The sequence below is a fragment of the Cervus canadensis genome, chromosome 13 (assembly GCF_019320065.1).
Source record: "Cervus canadensis isolate Bull #8, Minnesota chromosome 13, ASM1932006v1, whole genome shotgun sequence".
NCBI classification, from domain to species: Eukaryota; Metazoa; Chordata; class Mammalia; order Artiodactyla; family Cervidae; genus Cervus; species Cervus canadensis.
The window spans coordinates 37950313-37968340 of record NC_057398.1 but is presented as its reverse complement, the minus strand read 5'-3'; the positions used below and the strand labels follow the sequence as shown (position 1 = coordinate 37968340).

At 47.3% G+C, this 18028-nt stretch overlaps 1 protein-coding gene across 4 annotated transcripts in view; it reads right to left on the bottom strand.

Annotated features, from left to right (window-relative positions):
- Nucleotides 1-18028, bottom strand: part of TNFRSF8 (TNF receptor superfamily member 8) — a 78550-nt gene that overhangs the window by 40131 nt on the left and 20391 nt on the right. For all 4 annotated transcript variants that reach the window (XR_006272648.1, XM_043485816.1, XM_043485815.1 and 1 more), the window contains exons 3-6: nt 13224-13340; nt 3720-3869; nt 540-633; nt 14-171 (exon numbers count right to left, since the gene is read on the bottom strand). Coding sequence is in view for 3 of the 4 variants with exons in the window: in XM_043485816.1 (XP_043341751.1) it covers nt 14-171; nt 540-633; nt 3720-3869; nt 13224-13340 (519 nt within the window). In the remaining variant the exon portion in view is untranslated. The remainder of the gene's footprint in view (nt 1-13; nt 172-539; nt 634-3719; nt 3870-13223; nt 13341-18028) is intronic.

Genomic DNA, 18028 nt, shown 5'->3' with positions numbered 1-18028 from the left:
CTGGAGAGCTTACCTGGATCTGGATTGAGCTTCCCCACGAAGGAGCTGGAGTTGGGAGTCATTTTAGAAGCATCTTCTGGGGTGAGGGGGATGCCCCCTCCAAGAAGCATGGTCCTGGCACTAGGGCTTGCTGGGGAGGTCAGGGTGGGCTTGGCCTGGGAGATGGCGCCACTGGGAAGGAAGCCAGAGATGGGACTGGCAATTCTTCTGATGGTGCAGGGGGAATCTGTGCTCAGGGATACCCATTTCTATAGAGAAGGGGCCCCCAGACTGTGCCCATAGATTCTGGCTGGCCCTCTGTCAGATCCTGGGAGCAAGAGCTGTATTTTCTTGTCCTTCTGGGTCTCCTGTGTGCCCAGGGCAGGCTGAGCACACAGTAGGGCCTCAATGACCTTTCTGCTCAGCAGAGGGGCCCCCTGGATTCCTGACACCCTGGACTGACCCCCACCCACATCCCCAGCCCACAATGCCCTGGGTCTCCTATGAGGTGGGACAGCCCCACACTAGGGTCAGCTGGATAGTGGGGGGCTGAGAGTTACCTGGTGGGGCCTTTGCAGTCCTGCAGGCTGGTGCTGCAGTTGGGGCTGGCCCCTCGAGAAGCCGGCTCACAGACGGTGTCCCTCTGTGCTGTGCCTGCAGGGAGGACAGAGATGCCTTCAGCTTTGGTGTTGAGGAGCCAGACTCCAGGAGTAGACCTTTTACCACCACAACCCAGGGAAACACAGTGGCCATCTGATCTCTGGGCCTGCCCAGCATCCGTTCCCCTTTGGGGCAAAGTAGCCCAGTTTTCCCTGGAGAATTACACCTCCCAATCTCAGTGTCTGTGGTAAGGAGCTGGAACCGACTGACCACCCCAGTCCCATTTCCAGGAATTGCCATGGGACAGGCTGGACCAATCAATCCATCCCATTCCTGTGGCCATGATGGGCTGGCTCAGGGGTGGGCACACGACCCAAGCCATGTCTATGAGATGCAACTTCAAGGTTTTGTTTTTGTTGTTGAGAATATGGGGAGAAGCAGATTTTCCACTGGAGTTGAGTAGGAAGCAAGTCTGGAGCTGCTGGTAGATATTTTACAGGGAAAACAACACACGGGGGGGGGTAGAGATGAGAGACAGAGAAAAGACAGAGCTCCTGGATCCAGCCATACCTGAAGTTCCACAAAGAACATTTTCAATTACATGAACCAAATAATTTGTGACTTGCAAACGAAGAGTTCTGAAGAATACTGGGTGGAAGCAGAGTGGAGAAGAAAACATAGTGCTTTCAGTCAAGTGGACCTGAGTCTGAAAGTTTTGGTGGAAGTGGCTATGAGCGAGCCTGACTCATCTCATCTCATCTCATCTCATCTCATCTACCTGCACTGTGGTGGGGTGGCAAGACTTGAGCATAAGTTTCAAACGTTAGATTAGATATTCCCTGCTCTGTGGTCTTAAGCAATTACCTGCCATCTCTGAACCTCAATTTCCTTACTTGTAAAATGGGGCTAATACAGCCTTATGGAGTCTGGAAAATTTCAGAGGAGAAAGTCGATGCAAGGTCTTAGGGTAAGCTCCATCTGAGGCAATAATTACTTTCCATTCTATAGCTGGAGAGACTGAGGCCCTGAGAGTTGTTCGGTGGGAACTCTCACAGAGGAATGAAGCCAGGGTTTGGTAACCAAAGGTTGGAGTACTTTTCAAGCAGTACTATCTATCCAATAAAATATGTGGATCACAAGTCACCATTTTAAATTTTCCAGTAGCCAAATTTTGGATAGAAAAGAAGAAACAAGTGAAATTAAGCAATACATTTAACTCCATATATCTAAAATATGAACTTTCCTGAAGGCCCGGCAGATAAAGAATCTCCCTGCCAATACAGGAGATGCAGGTTTGATCTCCGGCTCAGGAAGATCCCCTGGAGGAGGAAATGGCAACCTGTTCCAGTATTCTTGCTTGAAAAATCCCAGGGAGAGAGGAGCCTGGAGGGCTGTGGTTCAAAGGGTAACAAAAAGTCGGCACAAATTATGCCAATAGATAATCAACATAAGCCAGTTAATCCTAAAGGAAATCAACCCTGAATATTCATTGGAAGGACTGATGCTGAAGCTACAATACTTTGGCCACCCAATGTGAGGAGCCAACTCATTGGAAAAGACTTTGATGCTGGGAAAGACTGAGGGCAGGAGAAGAGGGCAGATGATGTGGTTGGATGGCATCATCGACACAATGGACATGTGTTTGGGCAAACTCCAGGAGATAGTGAAGGACAGGGAAGCCTGGCGTGCTGCAGCCTATGTGGTCGCAAAGAGTCCAACATGACTGAAAGACTGAACAACAAAAATCAACATAAGAAAAATGAAATGTATACTTTCTGTGTACTAAGTTTTTGAAATCCAGCGCATATTCTATACTGACAGCCCATCTCAAGTGATTGGACACATTTTAAGTGCTCAGCGACCACAGATGGCCAATGGTACAGCTTTGGGCAGCTGGTCTGAGGGGGCCAGAAAGAGAGGCCTCTGGCGCCACCGTGTGGCAGATGCAGGAATGCCATCGAGAGAGCCAGAGCTGGTCCGCAGGCAGCCGCAACAGAACTCAAAGCAGCTTTTCCTAGAGAAGAAAGAGCTTCTAAGCAAGAAAAGTTACACTTCCTCATTTACAGAAGGTGAGACTGAGGCCCAGAGAGGGCTGGGAACACACCCCACAGGTGCAAAGCTGTCCAAAATCCCAGGTATCTGGTGCCTAGTTCAGAACCCTTTCCCAGGTGGCACTAGTTGCCATTGCAGAAGACACCGGAGAGAGATGCAGGTTCAATCCCTGGGTTGGGAAGATCCCCTGGAGAAGGGAACAGCTCCTCACTCCAGTATTCTTGCCTGAAGAACCCCATGGACAGAGGAGCCTGGGAGGCTACGGTCCATAGGGTCGCACAGAGTCAGACAGGACTGGTGACTTAGCATGCATACATGCACCTCGCCTGCCTGCAGGTGTCAGGCTTCTGAGGATCCGTCTACTGAGGGTTCTGAATGAGCAGGGCGAATCCAACCAGATTTGAACTCCACCCGTCCGTTCCCAGCTCTGAGCTCCTGGTCACATCAGTCAACAGACATCTCTGAAGAGCAGATACCTCGCCTCGCGGGGAGATGACTGTGAATGTGCTGGGCATGGTCCTGGCCTTCGCGAAGCTACTGGGAGAGAGGGAGATGCGCGCTGACCACACTGAGACAGAGGCCAGTGTTCACACCCATGTTGGGAAGGAGACGTGGTCTGTGAGAGGTCAGGAGGTGATGTCTGGACAGACAGCTGAAGGCAGAGTTGAGTTCACAGGGTGAACAGGGAAGGAAGGGTGTCCCAGAAAGAGGGAACAGCATATGAGAAGGCCTGGCAGAGGGAGAAGCATGGCACATCCATGGACCAAAACGGGGAAACCAGCTCTAATCTTCTGGGAAACACCAGAGCAGAAACTTCAGGTTTCTTTCTTGCTTATCAAGCATCAGTGAATTTTTGCCCCGAGCCTCAAGCCAACCCAAGACCTCCTCCAGCCAGGGCAATGCCTGGAACTCTTTCTGAGCCTGGGACCTGAGGTGCAGGGAAGGGACCACAGGGGCCCCTGGGTGTATCCTCGGCATCATCATGATAGGAGATGTCATCTGTCCAGCAGGAAGGAAGAGGTGGGAGGTCGGGGTGTGGTGGGGTGGCATCAGCACAGATCGTGGTCCTGGGCGGTGGGGATACTCACCCTGCAACTTGACAACCATCCCTGCTGGGCAGATAGAATGGGGGATGCAGCGGGCACAGGAGTTGACGACTGACGTGCCACAGAACATGCCGGCCCGGCACTCACAGACGCGGGAGGAGTTCCTTGAGCATGGCTTCTTCTCCACGAGGTCTAAGGGACACAGAGAAAGGTCACTGGGGACTCAAAGAGGGTGAGGGAAGGGACCCAGAAAGCCCCCACGGACAGTCCAGCACATGAGGGAGGACACTCCTGTGGTCTTCTGCTGGGCAGGGCAGCTGGCATGCTCCACTCTTCCTTCCAGACTGTTCCTGAGATGAGGGCAAGAAGGCAGACGGGGTCCATGAGGCAGCCTCCACCTACTAGCCCACATCCCTGGAGATCACAAAAATGATATTAAAAATAAATGAATATCCCAATATTAAAATGGGCAAAAAAGACAGGGTGGGATATTACATGTCTATTTCGAAGTGAAAGCAGCCAAATGGAAAGGCTACCTACTGTGATTCTAACTACATGACATTTGGGGAAGACAAAACTAGGGAGACAGTAAAAAGATCAGTGGTTGCCAGTGTTTGGTAGGGGTGGGGCAGGGGAGGATGAATGGGCAGGGCACCAAGGATTTTTAGGGCAGTGAAACTATTCTGTATGCTACTGCAACCAAGGATAGATGACATTATAAATTTGTCAAAAACTAGAATCTACAATGCAAAGAGTGAACCTTAATGTAAACTATGAACTTCAGTTAATAATGCACCAACATTGGTGCATCAGTTGTAACAAGATACCACACTAATGCAAGATGTTAATAACACTGGGGAGTAGTGGGAAATCTTTTTACTTCCTGCTCAGTTTTTCTATAAATTGAAAACTACAAAAAAAAAGTCTATCAAATTTTTTTCAATGGGCAAAAGAATACCCTTTTCCAAGAAGATATACAAGTGGCCAAAAAGCAGGTGAAAAGATGCTCAATGTCATGAGTCATCAGATCCATCCATTAGTCATCAAACCAAAACCACAATGACGGACCACACTGTATCCACTAGGGTGACAGAATATAAATGTCAGACAGTGACAATAGTGGGTGAGGATGTGGAGAAACTGGAATCCTTTTAGAATGCTGGTGGGAATGTAAAGTAGGACAGAGCTGTGGAAAGGAGTCTGGCAATTCCTCAAAAAGTTAAGTATAGATTTACCATATGATCTGGCAATTCTACCTCTAGATACATACCAAAGACAACTGAAAACATATGTCCATACAAAAACTTGTTGGTGAATGTTCATACTAACATTATTCATACTAGCCAAGAAGTAGAAACAAGCCGATATTCATCAACTGATAAACAGATAAACAAAATGTGCTATAGCCATATAATAAAATATTATTCAGTCATAAAAAAGGAATGACGTACTGATACACACTACAAATGGATAAACCTTGAAAACACTACATAAAGTGAAAGAAGCTAGACACTAAAAGCCACAAACTGCATGATTCCATTTACATGGAATGTCTAGAGTAGGCAAATCCATCGAGACAGAGACTTGATTAGTGATTGCCAGGGGATGAAAGGAGGGGAGAATTAGGAGCTAAGGGGTTTCTTTTTTTTTTTATTGAGATAAAGCTGATGTACAATATTATATGTTTCAGGGATACAACATAGTGATTCACAATTTTGAAAAGATATAATCCATTTATGGTTATCACAAAGGAATTCTCTGGGGGGAGGGAACGTTCTGGAAATAGATAGACACTGTGAATATAAAACCACAGCACTGTATACTTTAAATGATGAGTTTTATCTTCTAAAAAAATCACTGGTAAAAATAATAATAAATGCAAATATCCCTGAGAAAACAAGAAGGGGCATCCCGGGTCAACCAGAAATGATGAGGCCTTCCTGGAACAAGGAAGGCAGATGGGGTTGGATGGAAAAAGGAGACCACAGCCCAAAATATACCCAAGGGGATTATGCTGGAAGAGGCTCTGGTGCTTGTCTCCAAGTGGGCGCATGGCCGGGGCGATAGGGAGGGAATCTGACAAGGAGGGCAGCAGCAGCACCCAGCTAGGTCCCTCACCCCGCACTCCTCATCCATTCATGCCACAGAGCTAAGAAGCCAAGCATCTCCCCAAGGAGACTCAGGTGAGGTGAGCTGATTGGCCCTGGGGGGAGGAAGGGACCCTGAAGACCCAGAGGAGCAGCCTCTGGCAGACCCCGCCCAGCACCTCGCTCCCCTTCACTGCCTTTGGAGGCGGGTTTCACCCTCCACCCCCACCCCACCTTCCCCACCTCCCACCCCTTTCCAGGTCATCAGATACCACGTGCACACCTTGAAGTCACCAAAACTCAAAGAAAAGCAGCACCAAGAAAAAAGAGCCCCAAACTCAAACAGAACTAACGCTTAAGAAAACAGATAAAAGAGAAAACAGAACACGCCTTTGGAATAGAGACACTTAATATCCTCTGAGAGACAAAGGAAATTGTAGCTATGACAAGGAATCCCCTAGGGCACAATGACTGTGTTCCCAATTTCTGTTTCAAAGGGGTTCAGAAAAGACTGCATTTCCCAGCCTCCCTTGAGGCTGGATGGGCGGTCATGTGACTTTGTTCTGGCCAATGGGATGTGGGCAACCATGACAAAATTCCCCTCCCCTACACCTGGCCCCTAAAACCATTTCAGGACACTTTCCTCTCTCTTCCTTGTTGCAATGATGCTGGTGTAGCCCCTCATTCTCACTTGAACCCCAGAAGCTTTACTGAGGAGAGAATAAAATCCTGAGAATTTTCAAAAATCTGGAGAAACCAACTAAAAGCAGTGAGTAGACATCCATGGAAAACTAAAGAAAAAACAAACTCTTTGAGTAGCTGCCTGCCCATTAATGTCACAGGCCTGGGCAGAGGCGGAAAAGACTGCCTGGACTTGCCAATTCCAGGAAGCCAGGCCAAGTGGGAGGAATGAGCAGAAGCCCTAGGCGTGGATGCACCCCTTTCTAGGCAGCAGGAGCTTGATAAAGACTCTGACAGAAGGGAAGGCAGACCCCCTGCCACCAGGACAATACCTATCTCTGGCTGCTCTCTGACCCCCCATCAAGGTCCTTGGAGCTCCTAAAATGAGTCTCAAAAGTAACATTCAAGATCCCTCAAGAAATTAAACATACGATTCCCACATGATCCAGCAATTCCTCTGCTGAGTGTAGACCCAAAAGATCTGAGAGCAGGGACTTGAACAGATATTTGTACAAATATGTTCATAGCAACAATATTCACAATAGCTGAAAGGCAGAAACAGCCCAAATGCCCATGGACATCAACAGTTAAACAAAATGTGGTAGATACGTCCAATGGAATATCATTCAGCCTTAGGAAGGAAGGAAATTCTGACATGTCATAACATGGATGCACTTTGAAAACATTATGCTAAGTGAAATAAGTCACAAAGGATAAGTATTGTATGATGAGCATCTATGAGCATCCTAGAGTAGTCAAATTCATAGAGACAGGGAGTAGAATGATAGTTGCCAAAGGCTTGTGGTTGGGGGGTGATGTGGAGCTAGTATTTAATGGGGACAGAGTTTCAGTTGCGGAAGATGAAAAAATTCTGGAGCTAGGTGATGGTGATGGTCACCCAAAAATATGAATGTACTCCATGCTGCTGAAGAGTACACTTTTTTTTTCTTTTGAACTTTTTCTTTTGTATTGGGGTGTAGCCGATTAACAATGTTATGATAGCTTCAGATGAACAGCGAAGGGATTCCTCCATACATATACATGTATCCACTCTCCCCCAAACCCCTCTCCCATCCAGGCTGCCATGTAACATTGAGCAGAGTTCCATGTGCTATACTATAGGTCCTTGTTAGTTATCCATTTTAAATACAGCAGTGTTCAACAGTATACTTTTAAGTAGTTAAACTAAGAAGTTTTATGTATATTTTACCATGATTATTTTTAGGTAACCCTCAGGAATTCCCTGGTGGTCAGTGGTTAGGACTCAATGCTTTCACTGCAATGGCCTGGGTTCAATCCCTGGGTGGGGAGCTAAGATCCTGCAAGTCACAGAGTGCAGCCAAAAAAAAAGAATTAACTCTCAGTCTTCCCCCATAGCACAGGGGGTAAAGAACCCACCTGTGATACAGGAGACACAGGAGATGCAGGTTCGATCCCAGGGTCAGGAAGATCCCCTGGAGAAGGAAATGGTAATCTACTCCAGTATTATTGCCTTAAAAACTCCATGGACAGAGGAGCCTGGCGAGTTACAGTTCATGGGGTCGGTCGCAAAGAGTCAGAGAAGACTGAGCAATTAAGCACACACACCTCAGCTGAAGCTCTGAGCTGGGAAGACACTCGAGTCCAGTGAGGTGTGGCAGGTGTGAAGGAGAAATCCCTCACACTGTGTCAGGAACAGAGTTGCTGCCAAGGCTAAGCTTGAGCAAGAAGGAAAAACATAATGTGGCAACTATGTGAATGTGCTATAGCAGGAAAGACGACAGAAGGGAGGGAGGAGAGAAGACAAGAAAGAGAGAAAGTTCTAAAAAAGGTAGGAATATAGTTTGCAAGGACAAAGAACCCAGTCTACAACAAATAAGCAATCCTAGGAGTGCTTCACACTATAAAGGAACTTAATAAGAATATAACTGCTCTGGTGGCTCAGACAGTAAAGAATCTTCCTGCAATGCAGGAGACCCGGGTTTGACCCCTGGGTCAGGAAGATCCCCTGGAGAAGGAAATGGCAACCCACCCCAGTATTCTTTTCTGGCAAATTCTGGGGACAGAGGAGCCTGGTAAGCTATAGTCCATGGGGTCACAAACAGTCTGACACAACTGAGCAACTAATACACAGTAAGAATATAAATTCAAGAAAGGAAGAGTTTTTAAAAAAAAAAAAGATGATTTTTTTTAAAGGATGAGATAAGAAGGAAGACTGCAGAGCAAAAGAAAACAAACTGAGGTGCACAGCACCATCATTAGAAATTCAATAAGTGAACTACCAGTATCCTGGGGGCCCTATGATACCTGGGCTGCAAGAAATAAAAAAAGGTTAGATAGAAAATTGAGTTAATGGCATGGAGAAAAGATTGAAAAAACACCAGTGAATGCAAGGTAAAAAGGCAGATATTCATGCAATGAATGAAGATGATGGACAAAGAGGAAAAGCAAGACAATCAAACATAAAAACAACTGGCATCCATCAAGTTGACATTGAGATGTATCTGTTGAGCAGAAATAAAAAAATACATGTAAATTCCCCTGAAATGAAGAACTAAATCTGCAGATAGAAAAGACATACCAGATACCAGGAAGAATTGTTTGCAAACAATATCACGGCATATTCTGGCTAAGTTTTTGATCCTTAAGAATAGAGAAAGAATGATTCTCGGAGTCACCTACAAAGGTGAGAGGAAAAAGCTGACTGCAGAATCTTTCACGGCAATATTTTTTTTACATTGTGTTTCAAAACGTCTTTATCTTTTATATAGTTCCACTATATATTACAAATACTTTTTAAGTAGATAAATTAAGATTTTTAGATGGAGTTTCAATATCAAACTCTCAAAAATTAATAGAATGGCTATACAGAGAAGTAGAAGGATATAGTAGACCTGAAAAGCACCATGGACCACTTCAATATAAAGATTTATACAATTTTCACACAACAGTAGGATACAAATTCTATTCGAGCTCCCATAGACTACAAACTAGGAGGCACTGAAATATATCCAGAGACATAGAACAATGTGCAAAAATTTCATCGTCTAAAGGTATTGAAGTCATACAGTCTGTTCTCTTATCACTATGGAATTATGTTAGAAATCAATATCAAAAGATAATTGAAAATAGCTCACATATTTTCAAGGGCAATGCCTCCATAGCACTATTTACCACAGGAAGACAGTGTACCAATCCTACCAAATTCTAGAGAAAATATATCCCAGGATAATATTATCCCTGTCCAAATGGTCATTCCAGTTTAGAGACAGATATTTTCAAACATGAAAGAAGTCAAGGAAGGTGCAAAAGAATCCCTGGAAAGTTCACATGACAGTGAAACCTGACCAATCAAGTGATAAATCAAAATGAAAAATTCAGGAATGAGAAGCTGTGATAAATGGACTCATAATGCACAATGGATAAATTTAAGTAACAGAGTAAAGCTAGCGTGGACTTAGGGCTACAGAAAAGAAGATCAACATCAGACTATGCAGAGCAAACATAATGTAAACTATAAACGTCAGGAAGAGGATGGGGAGGCCAACAAGTCATTCATTTTTCATTACAGGGAGTCAAGCAACTCTCTGCTACCCCAAAATTGAAACAAGTAGAATATGACTTTACCACAAGAGACAGTCATTCCTTCAATGATTCCTAACCACTTATTGATTTTCATAACCTCTTCTGTTAATTTCAGAGGGTTTTTTTAAAACCCTTGTGATACCTCTTGTGATAGTCTAGTTTCTTCACTTTCCTTTCTCCTCTGAAATATTTGAATAAAGTTAAAGATAATCATTTTCACACCATAAGCAGTAAGATCTCATCCTCTTGAAGATTCCTTCTTTCTGTGTGTGTATGGTATGTCTGGCTATGAACCAACTCATTCTTCTCTCTACAGAGAGGGAAAGAGGTGTCAGTCACCCATGACTGGGGAAGAGCAGAGCTGGCTTTCTTCCGTACACTTGTGTATTGCTTGAATTTTTATGTTGTTGCTGTTTTGGGGGAAGTTTTTGTCTGTTTGTTTTTTGGCCACACCCATGGCATGTAGGATATTAGTTTCCTAACCAGGGATGAGTTGGACTGTGAAGAAAGCTGAGTGCCAAAGAACTGATGCTTTTGAACTATGGTGTTGGAGAAGACTCTTAAGAGTCCCTTGGACAGTAAGGAGCTCCAACCTGTCCATCCTAAAGGAGACCAGTCCTGGGTGTTCATTGGAAGGACTGATGCTGAAGCTGAAACTCCAATACTTTGGCCACCTCATGCGAAGAGTTGACTCATTGGAAAAGACCCTGATGCTGGGAGGGATTGGGGGCAGGAGGAGAAGGGGACGACAGAGGATGAGATGGCTGGATGGCATCACCGACTCGATGGGCATGAGTTTGAGTGAACTCCGGGAGTTGGCGATGGACAAGGAGGCCTGGCATGCTGCGATTCATGGGGTCGCAAAGAGTCGGACATGACTGAGCGACTGAACTGAACTGAACCAGGGATGGAAACCATGACCCTTGTACTGGAAGTGCAGTCATAACCACTGGACCACCAGGGAAGTCCCTGCTTGAATTTTTGTGAGGGATGCATATGACTGTCATTTAATAAAATGAGGTCAATAATTTTAAAAATTGTAACAGTATATCAGAGAAATGTTAACATAAACAAAGAAGAATGGCAATCTTAATATTAAACAAAAATATCAAACAAAAATTAAGGCAAACACATTATAAGAAACAGGGAGGTGTATTTCATGTCGATAAAAGGTCCAACCCACGAGGATAATATGATACTCACGAACACTGTACCTAATAACATAGCTTTGACACTTATAAAACAAAAATAGATAGAACACCATGAAAATCTGATGAAAACAAGCATGTTGGGAGACAGATTTCAACACATCTGTCTCAGAAACCAACCTTTGTGAAAGTGACAAAATAAATAAGGATGCATCTTATTAAAAGAACATAAGTATTAACAAGCTTGGTCAGACAGGTACACATGGAATTCTGTACACAACAAACATAATACGTGTTTCTCCCCAAACACACTAAACATACTAAACAGTATGAAAACTTATTTGTTGTTGTTTAGTTGCTAAGTCATGTCCTACTCTTTACAACCCCATGGACTGTAGCCCACCAGGCTCCTCTGTCCATGGAATTTCCCAGGCAAGAATACTGGAATATTAATAATTAATAAATGAATAAATGGGTTGCCATGTCCTTCTCCAGGGGATCTCTCTGACGTAGAGCCTGAACCCGTGTCTCCTGCATTGGCAGATGGATTCTTTACTGCTGAGCCACTAGGGAAGCCCACAAAAATGTATTAAGCCAGAAGAAATCTCAACAAATTTCCCCATCCTCCCCCCCAAAAAAACCCAACAAACAAATATGAGATAGCACACAAACCACACTCACTACCCTTAATAAGAAATTAACAATAAACACACTTATTGAAAATGTTCTCCTGGAAGCACTGTGGTCTTGGGGAAGAACACAGCCCTTGGTGTCAAACCAATAGCTGAAACTCTAGTGCTTCCATTAACCAGAGCATTGTAATTTCGGAAAGGCCCTCAACCTCCCTAAACTTCGGTTTCCTCACTGTAAAGCTGAGATAAGAAAAGAATCTTCCCCTGGGGTTTAGCAGAGTCAATGTGTAAGTGTACATCCCTCCATCGAGGAAACATGGTATCAGTAATTAAGTCTCTAAAAAGCATGGATGCAGGAGGGCAGGAGGGAGGCTCTAGAGGGAGGGGATATGTATAGACTTGTGGCTGATTTGCACTGCTGTCTGGCAGAAACCACCCTAATGGCAGAAAATGAAGAGGAACTAAAGAGCCTCTCGATGAGGGAGTAAAAAAGCTGGCTTGAAACTCAACATTGGAAAAACTAACATCATGGCATCCGGTCCCATCACTTCATGGCAAATAGAGGGGGAAAATGTGGAAGCAGGGAAGATTTTCCCTTCTTGTGCTCCAAATTCATTGTAGATGGTGACTACGGCCATGAAATTCAAAGACCTTTGCTCCTTGGAAGGAAAGCTATGATAAACCTAGATGGCATATTAAAAAGCAGAGAGATCACTTTGCCAACAAAGGTCCATAGAGTCAAAGATTGATCTTTCTACTCATCATATACGGATGTGAGAGTTAGACATAAAGAAGACTGAGCACTGAAGAATTGATGCCTTTGAACTGTGGCCCGAGAGAACTCTTGAGAGTCCCTTGGACTGCAAAGAGATCAAACCAGTCAGTCCTAAAGGAAATCAACCCTGAACATTCATTGGAAGGACCGATGCTGAAGCTGAAGCTCCAATACTTTGGCCAGCCATGCAAAGAACTGACTCATTGGAAAAGACCCTGATGCTTGGAAAGATTGAAGGCAGGGGGAGAAGGGGACGACAGAGGATGAGATGGTAGGATGGCATCACCGACTTGATGGACATGAGTTTGAGCAAACTCCAGGAGATGGTGAAGGCCAGATCTGCCTGGCGTGCTGCAGTCCATGGGGTCAAGAAGAGTGAACCACTGAAGAACAGCAACAGCAGAAACCAACACAACATTGTAAAGCAATTATCCTCCAATTAAAAAAAAAGTATGGATGCAAAAATCACAGCTGATATCAATTCATAGATGCAGAGAGGTAAACTGAAGCACCAGGGGGCTGATTCAGAGGACAAGCACCAAATTTCATTTCTCGCCACCTCCCACCTTCCAGGTGCTCTGCCTCCCCTGCCTCCCTCCCACCCCCAAGGCCCCCCATCCTCCCTGGAAGGAGCAGGGGAGGAGAGACGCAGCCCTTACCTCCAGAACAGCTCACACAAGCCGTGCAGCGGTCATTGATGTCCAAGTAATAATCGTGCAGACACTGCCTCTCGCAGTGGTGGGACCCCTCTGGGCACAGCTGCTTCGGGGAATACCCTGGGGAAGAGAAGCAGAGATGCTCCTGGTCAGGTCACCTTGGAGGGTCAGTGCTGCTGGGGTACAGGCAGGGCCAGCCTCAGAAGGAGATGAGTAGGAGGTGACATCGACAGAGAGAAAAGGACTCCTGAGGTCATCATTCAGACCTGAATTATGGCACCACAGACCCCTCTATTATTGAACCAATTATTTCCCTTTTGTCTTGTTTGGGCTTAAGTGAGTTAGGCTGCTGTTTGTTACAACCAAAAGAATCTAGACTAGGGACTTCCCTGGTGGTCCAGTGGCTAAGAATCTGCCTTGTAATGCAGGGGATATGGGTTTGATCCCTGGTCTGGGAAGATCCCACATGCCATGGGGCAGCTGAGCCCGTGTGCCACAACTACTGAAGCCCAAGAACCTAGAGCCCTTGCATCACAACAGGAGAAGCCACCGCAATGAGAAGCCCCCGCACCGCAACTAGAGAGTAGGCCTTCCTCCCTGCAACTAGAGAAAGCCTGAGTGCAGCAACGAAGACCTAGGGCAGCCAAAAAATAGAGTAAATAAAATTTTTTTTTAATTAAAGAAATAAATGAGCAAGTGGGTTTCCAATGTGGAGACAGCCTTGGAAGAACATAGAACAGGAGCTCCAAGAGAGGAAGGCAGTGGGGAGAGGAGTGATTGCGTGAGACAGTAGGAGGGGGGCCCACGGAGTCCCAAAGGACTGAAGGAGGTGGGGGTGGGGTGGGGGGAGTGCGGGCAGCATTCCAGAAGGAGGGAGCCGCCAGTGCAGAGGCCCTACGGGAGGAACAGAGGTGGCTGGTACAGAGATCAGAAAGGCCATAGGGGCTGAAGAAATGATGCTGGAGCTTCTGGAGCTCAAGCAGCAGAAGAATGAGGCGTGTTTATTCACTGCTTGTTTCTTCTTTTCCCATATTCCACTTAGATCTTCTCCCCTGAGCTCCACTTTTAGAATACAAAATCGAATGGTTAAGAAAGCAGTCCTGACATACATACACTGCGTGTGTGTGCACACAGTCGCTCAGTCGTGTCCGACTCTTTGCGACCCCATGGACTGTAGCCTGCCAGGCTCCTCTGTCCATGGAATTTTCCAGACAAGAATACTGGAACAGTTTGCCATTTACTACTCGAGGGGATCTTCCTGACCCAGCGATCGAACCTGTGTCTCTTGCGTCTCCTGAACTGGCAGGTGGATTCTTTACCACTGAGCTACCAGGGAAGTTACCATGTGTAAAACAGCTAGTGGGATGCTGCTCTGTAACACAGGAAGATCAACCTGTGCTCTGATGATCTAGAGGGGTGGGAGGGAGGGAGGTTTAAGAGGGAGGGGACATATATGTATATACTTATGGCTGATTTACACTGCTGTATGGCAGAAACCAACACAAGGCTTCCGAGGTGGTGCTAGTGCTAAAGAACCTGCCTGCCAACGCAGGAGACGTAAGAGAGGTGGGTTTGATCCCTGGGTCAGGAAGATCCCCTGGAGGAGAAAATGCCAACCCACTCCACTATTCTTGCCTGGAGAACCCCATGGACAGAAGAGCTTGGCCAGCTGCAACCCAGGAGGCTGCAAACAGTCGGACACTGAGCGAGTGAGCAGGCACCCACGCACGGTGTATGTACCGCCTCTACTTTCTCAGCCTTTTGGTTTTTAATGGAGTAGCAAAGAGTCAGACGTGACTGAAGCGACTTAGCACGCATGCGCACAACACAGCATTGGAAAGCAATTTTCCTCCAACTGAAAAATAAGTTGAGAAAAAGAAACCGAATGGTGAGGAAAGCCTCTGGTGTTGTTCTGGCTCTCAGGACTGGTTCCCAAGTGTCGCTCTGTGCCGATGCGCCCAGCCTCTGAAAACAGCGCCTTTGTGACTCCAGATGTTCTCAGGGTTTGTCCTCCCTTTCCCGTCACCACCTCTCACTTCTGGCTCAGCATCAGGCAACCCCGGCCGCAGATGCTCCAGCCCCAGAAACTCCCACACAGAGAACTGCTTTTCGCTGAGTCTGGGCCGCCAGTCCCTCCGCCCTCCCCTCCCCCAACCCACTTCACACCCTTATTGTTGTTGTTGAGTCACTAAGTCACGGCAGACTCTGTGACCCCATGGACTCCTCTGTCCATGGGATTTTCCAGGCAAGAATACTGGAGTGGGGTGCCATTTCCTACTCCAGGATAATCTTCTCGACCCAGGGATCGAATGCACGTCTCCCACATTGCAGGTGGATTCTTTACCACTGAGCTATCACACCCTTGACAAGCTACATGGAGCCCCTCCCAGTTCTTGAATGCCCATCCCTGCCCACTCCAGGCCTTGGCATATTCTCTGTCCCCTAATCAGAGCATACCCACTTCCCACCTTGGCTGACTCCTGCTCATCCTCAAGACACCTCCTCCAGGAAGGACCCCTCTGCATATTCCAACCAAGTCAGGTTCCCTGGAATGTGTTCTCAGGGCTCCCAGATGCTAACTGCCTGGTGCAGCAGACACATTTCAGATGGACTTTTCAGCCCACAGATTGCCTTTCTTGGAGAACTGCCCCCATTCCCCCACTCCCTGCCCTGCTAGCAGTGGTCCAAGGCAGTTCTGTCATTGGGGAACCAGAGCAGAGGTGACTCTGGCCTTATCTGAGCCATCAGATGCTTTCTTCTTATGCTTTGGGACTAGAGCTGGAAGATGTTTGTCGGGCGTCCCCCCATTGCCCTGAAGGAGAAACCCAAATGGGGAGGAAACTGAGGGCCAGCCAAGCTCAGCCAGAGTGGGGAGGGCAGGCTGCCTCCTCCTTGAAGAAACCCTCAGCTCCCCCAGGGACAAGACAGGGTCCACCCACCCGGCCCCAAACAAACCTTGCTCTCTGCCTAACACCAGGCCTGTCTTCAAATCGGCCCCGCTCCCCCATGTCTGAGGGAGGCGCCTCCTATGAGAAGGTTAGTCTGGACACAAAAAGGGAGTGATCCAGAAAGCAGGATGCAGAACAGGAAAGGGGCAGCCCCCACATGGGCTCTTCAGTTTTTCAGCCCCTCCAAGTTTTGGGACTTTTTTTTTTTTTTAATAATTTTATTTATTTATTTTTGTGCTGTGTTGGTTCTTGTTGCTGCTCAAGCTTTTCTCTAGTTGCAGCAAGCGGGAACTATGCTCTTGAGTTGCGGTGCACGGGCCTCTCACTGCAGCTTCTCTTGTTGTAGAGCATGGGCTTTAGAGCAGTCAGGCTTCAGTTGTTGCGGCTCCCAGGCTCTAGAGCACAAGCTCAGTAGTCGTGGTCCATGGGTTTAGTTGCTCCATGGCCTGTGGGATCTTCCTGGATCAGGGATGGAACCTGCGTCTCCTGCACTGGCCACTGAGCCACCAGGGAAGCCCCTCCTCCCAGTTCCTGAATGCCCATCCTTGCTCACTCTAGGACTTGGCATATTCTCCGTCCTCTAACCAGAGCATGCCTTCTGCCCACCTTGGCCCTGGCCAACTCCTATGCTGCTTCCTCCCCCCAGTGAGTGCCTTGGGGTCAGTGCCAAATAGTGGGGAAGAGCTCAGGGTTCTAGTTAGACAGCGATGTGACCCCGCCTGAGCCGCTGGCTAGCATGTGACCATGGGCAAGTCCCGGAGCCCCGCCTTCCCCCCCGTGTGCAAGTTTCCTCTCTGGGTTTCCTATCAGGGCTCAGCGAACTCAGATGGTTACAGGGCTCAGCGCTGGCACAGAACATGCTTCACCAACGTAACTGTGGCTGTTGTCATGAATCAAGTGAATGACCTCGCTGTCACTGGGGAGTGTGTAAGCAGAGGGCTGGGGATCAACTGTCGAGGATGCTAGAAAGGGCATAACAGGCCTGGGTGGGAGAAGGAACCTGACGACATCATTTCTCAGCCTCAAAGGTCTCCCTGTTTCCTTCCTCCACCAAGCTGCCCCCATATGCAGCCGAGTGCAGACTGCAGGCGGCGGGCAAAATGTCAGAAATTTCCCCGAGAGACAGAGGAAGGGGTTTTTGTGGGTTTTTCATTTTTCCTCTCTTGCATGCCCGGAAGCACAAGGTCAATAAAACTCCAGCAAAATGCCCCGCCCACCACACCAGCATCAGGTGCTCAGTTACCCCAGTCAGTGGGCCTCAGAGAGGGAATACGGGGGGAGAGGGAGCACCCCTCTTCCCTCCACGGCATCTAAGTAGAGGGAGCCAGGGACTGGGATATCACCCGCTCTTCCCACTCACTCCCCATCAAAGCCCGGCCAGGCTGGTGCCAAAGGGGTTGGGGGGCATGGAAAGGAAGTGTCTGTCTTTCTCCCTGCAGCTGGGATTGTGGGTCTTACGGAAAATCAGAGCCCCGTGGGCCACACCACCCAGGAACGTTGACCTCTGCTCCCCTGGGGAGATGTGGTATACAACCAGCCACATAAACCTGGGCTGGTGAGGGAAGGCTTTGTGGAGGGAAGGGTGCCAGGAGGGCAGCCAGATAAGAGATGGTGGGGGAGGGCATCCTGGGTGCAGACAGGCATGTACAATGGCCCAGAACCCGAAAGCATACAGTAGGTTCAGAGGACACCAAGCAGAGCAGTCCCTGTAGAAAGGCTGAGAGAGAAAAAGCTGGAAAGGTGATAAGTGACATCAGTATAAGAACGAGCAATAAATAACTGTTGAATGGATGTGGGTGGAAGAGTGGATAAAAGGGGGATGGGAGAAGGTGGGGAGATAGGTCAGGGATGGATGGGAGG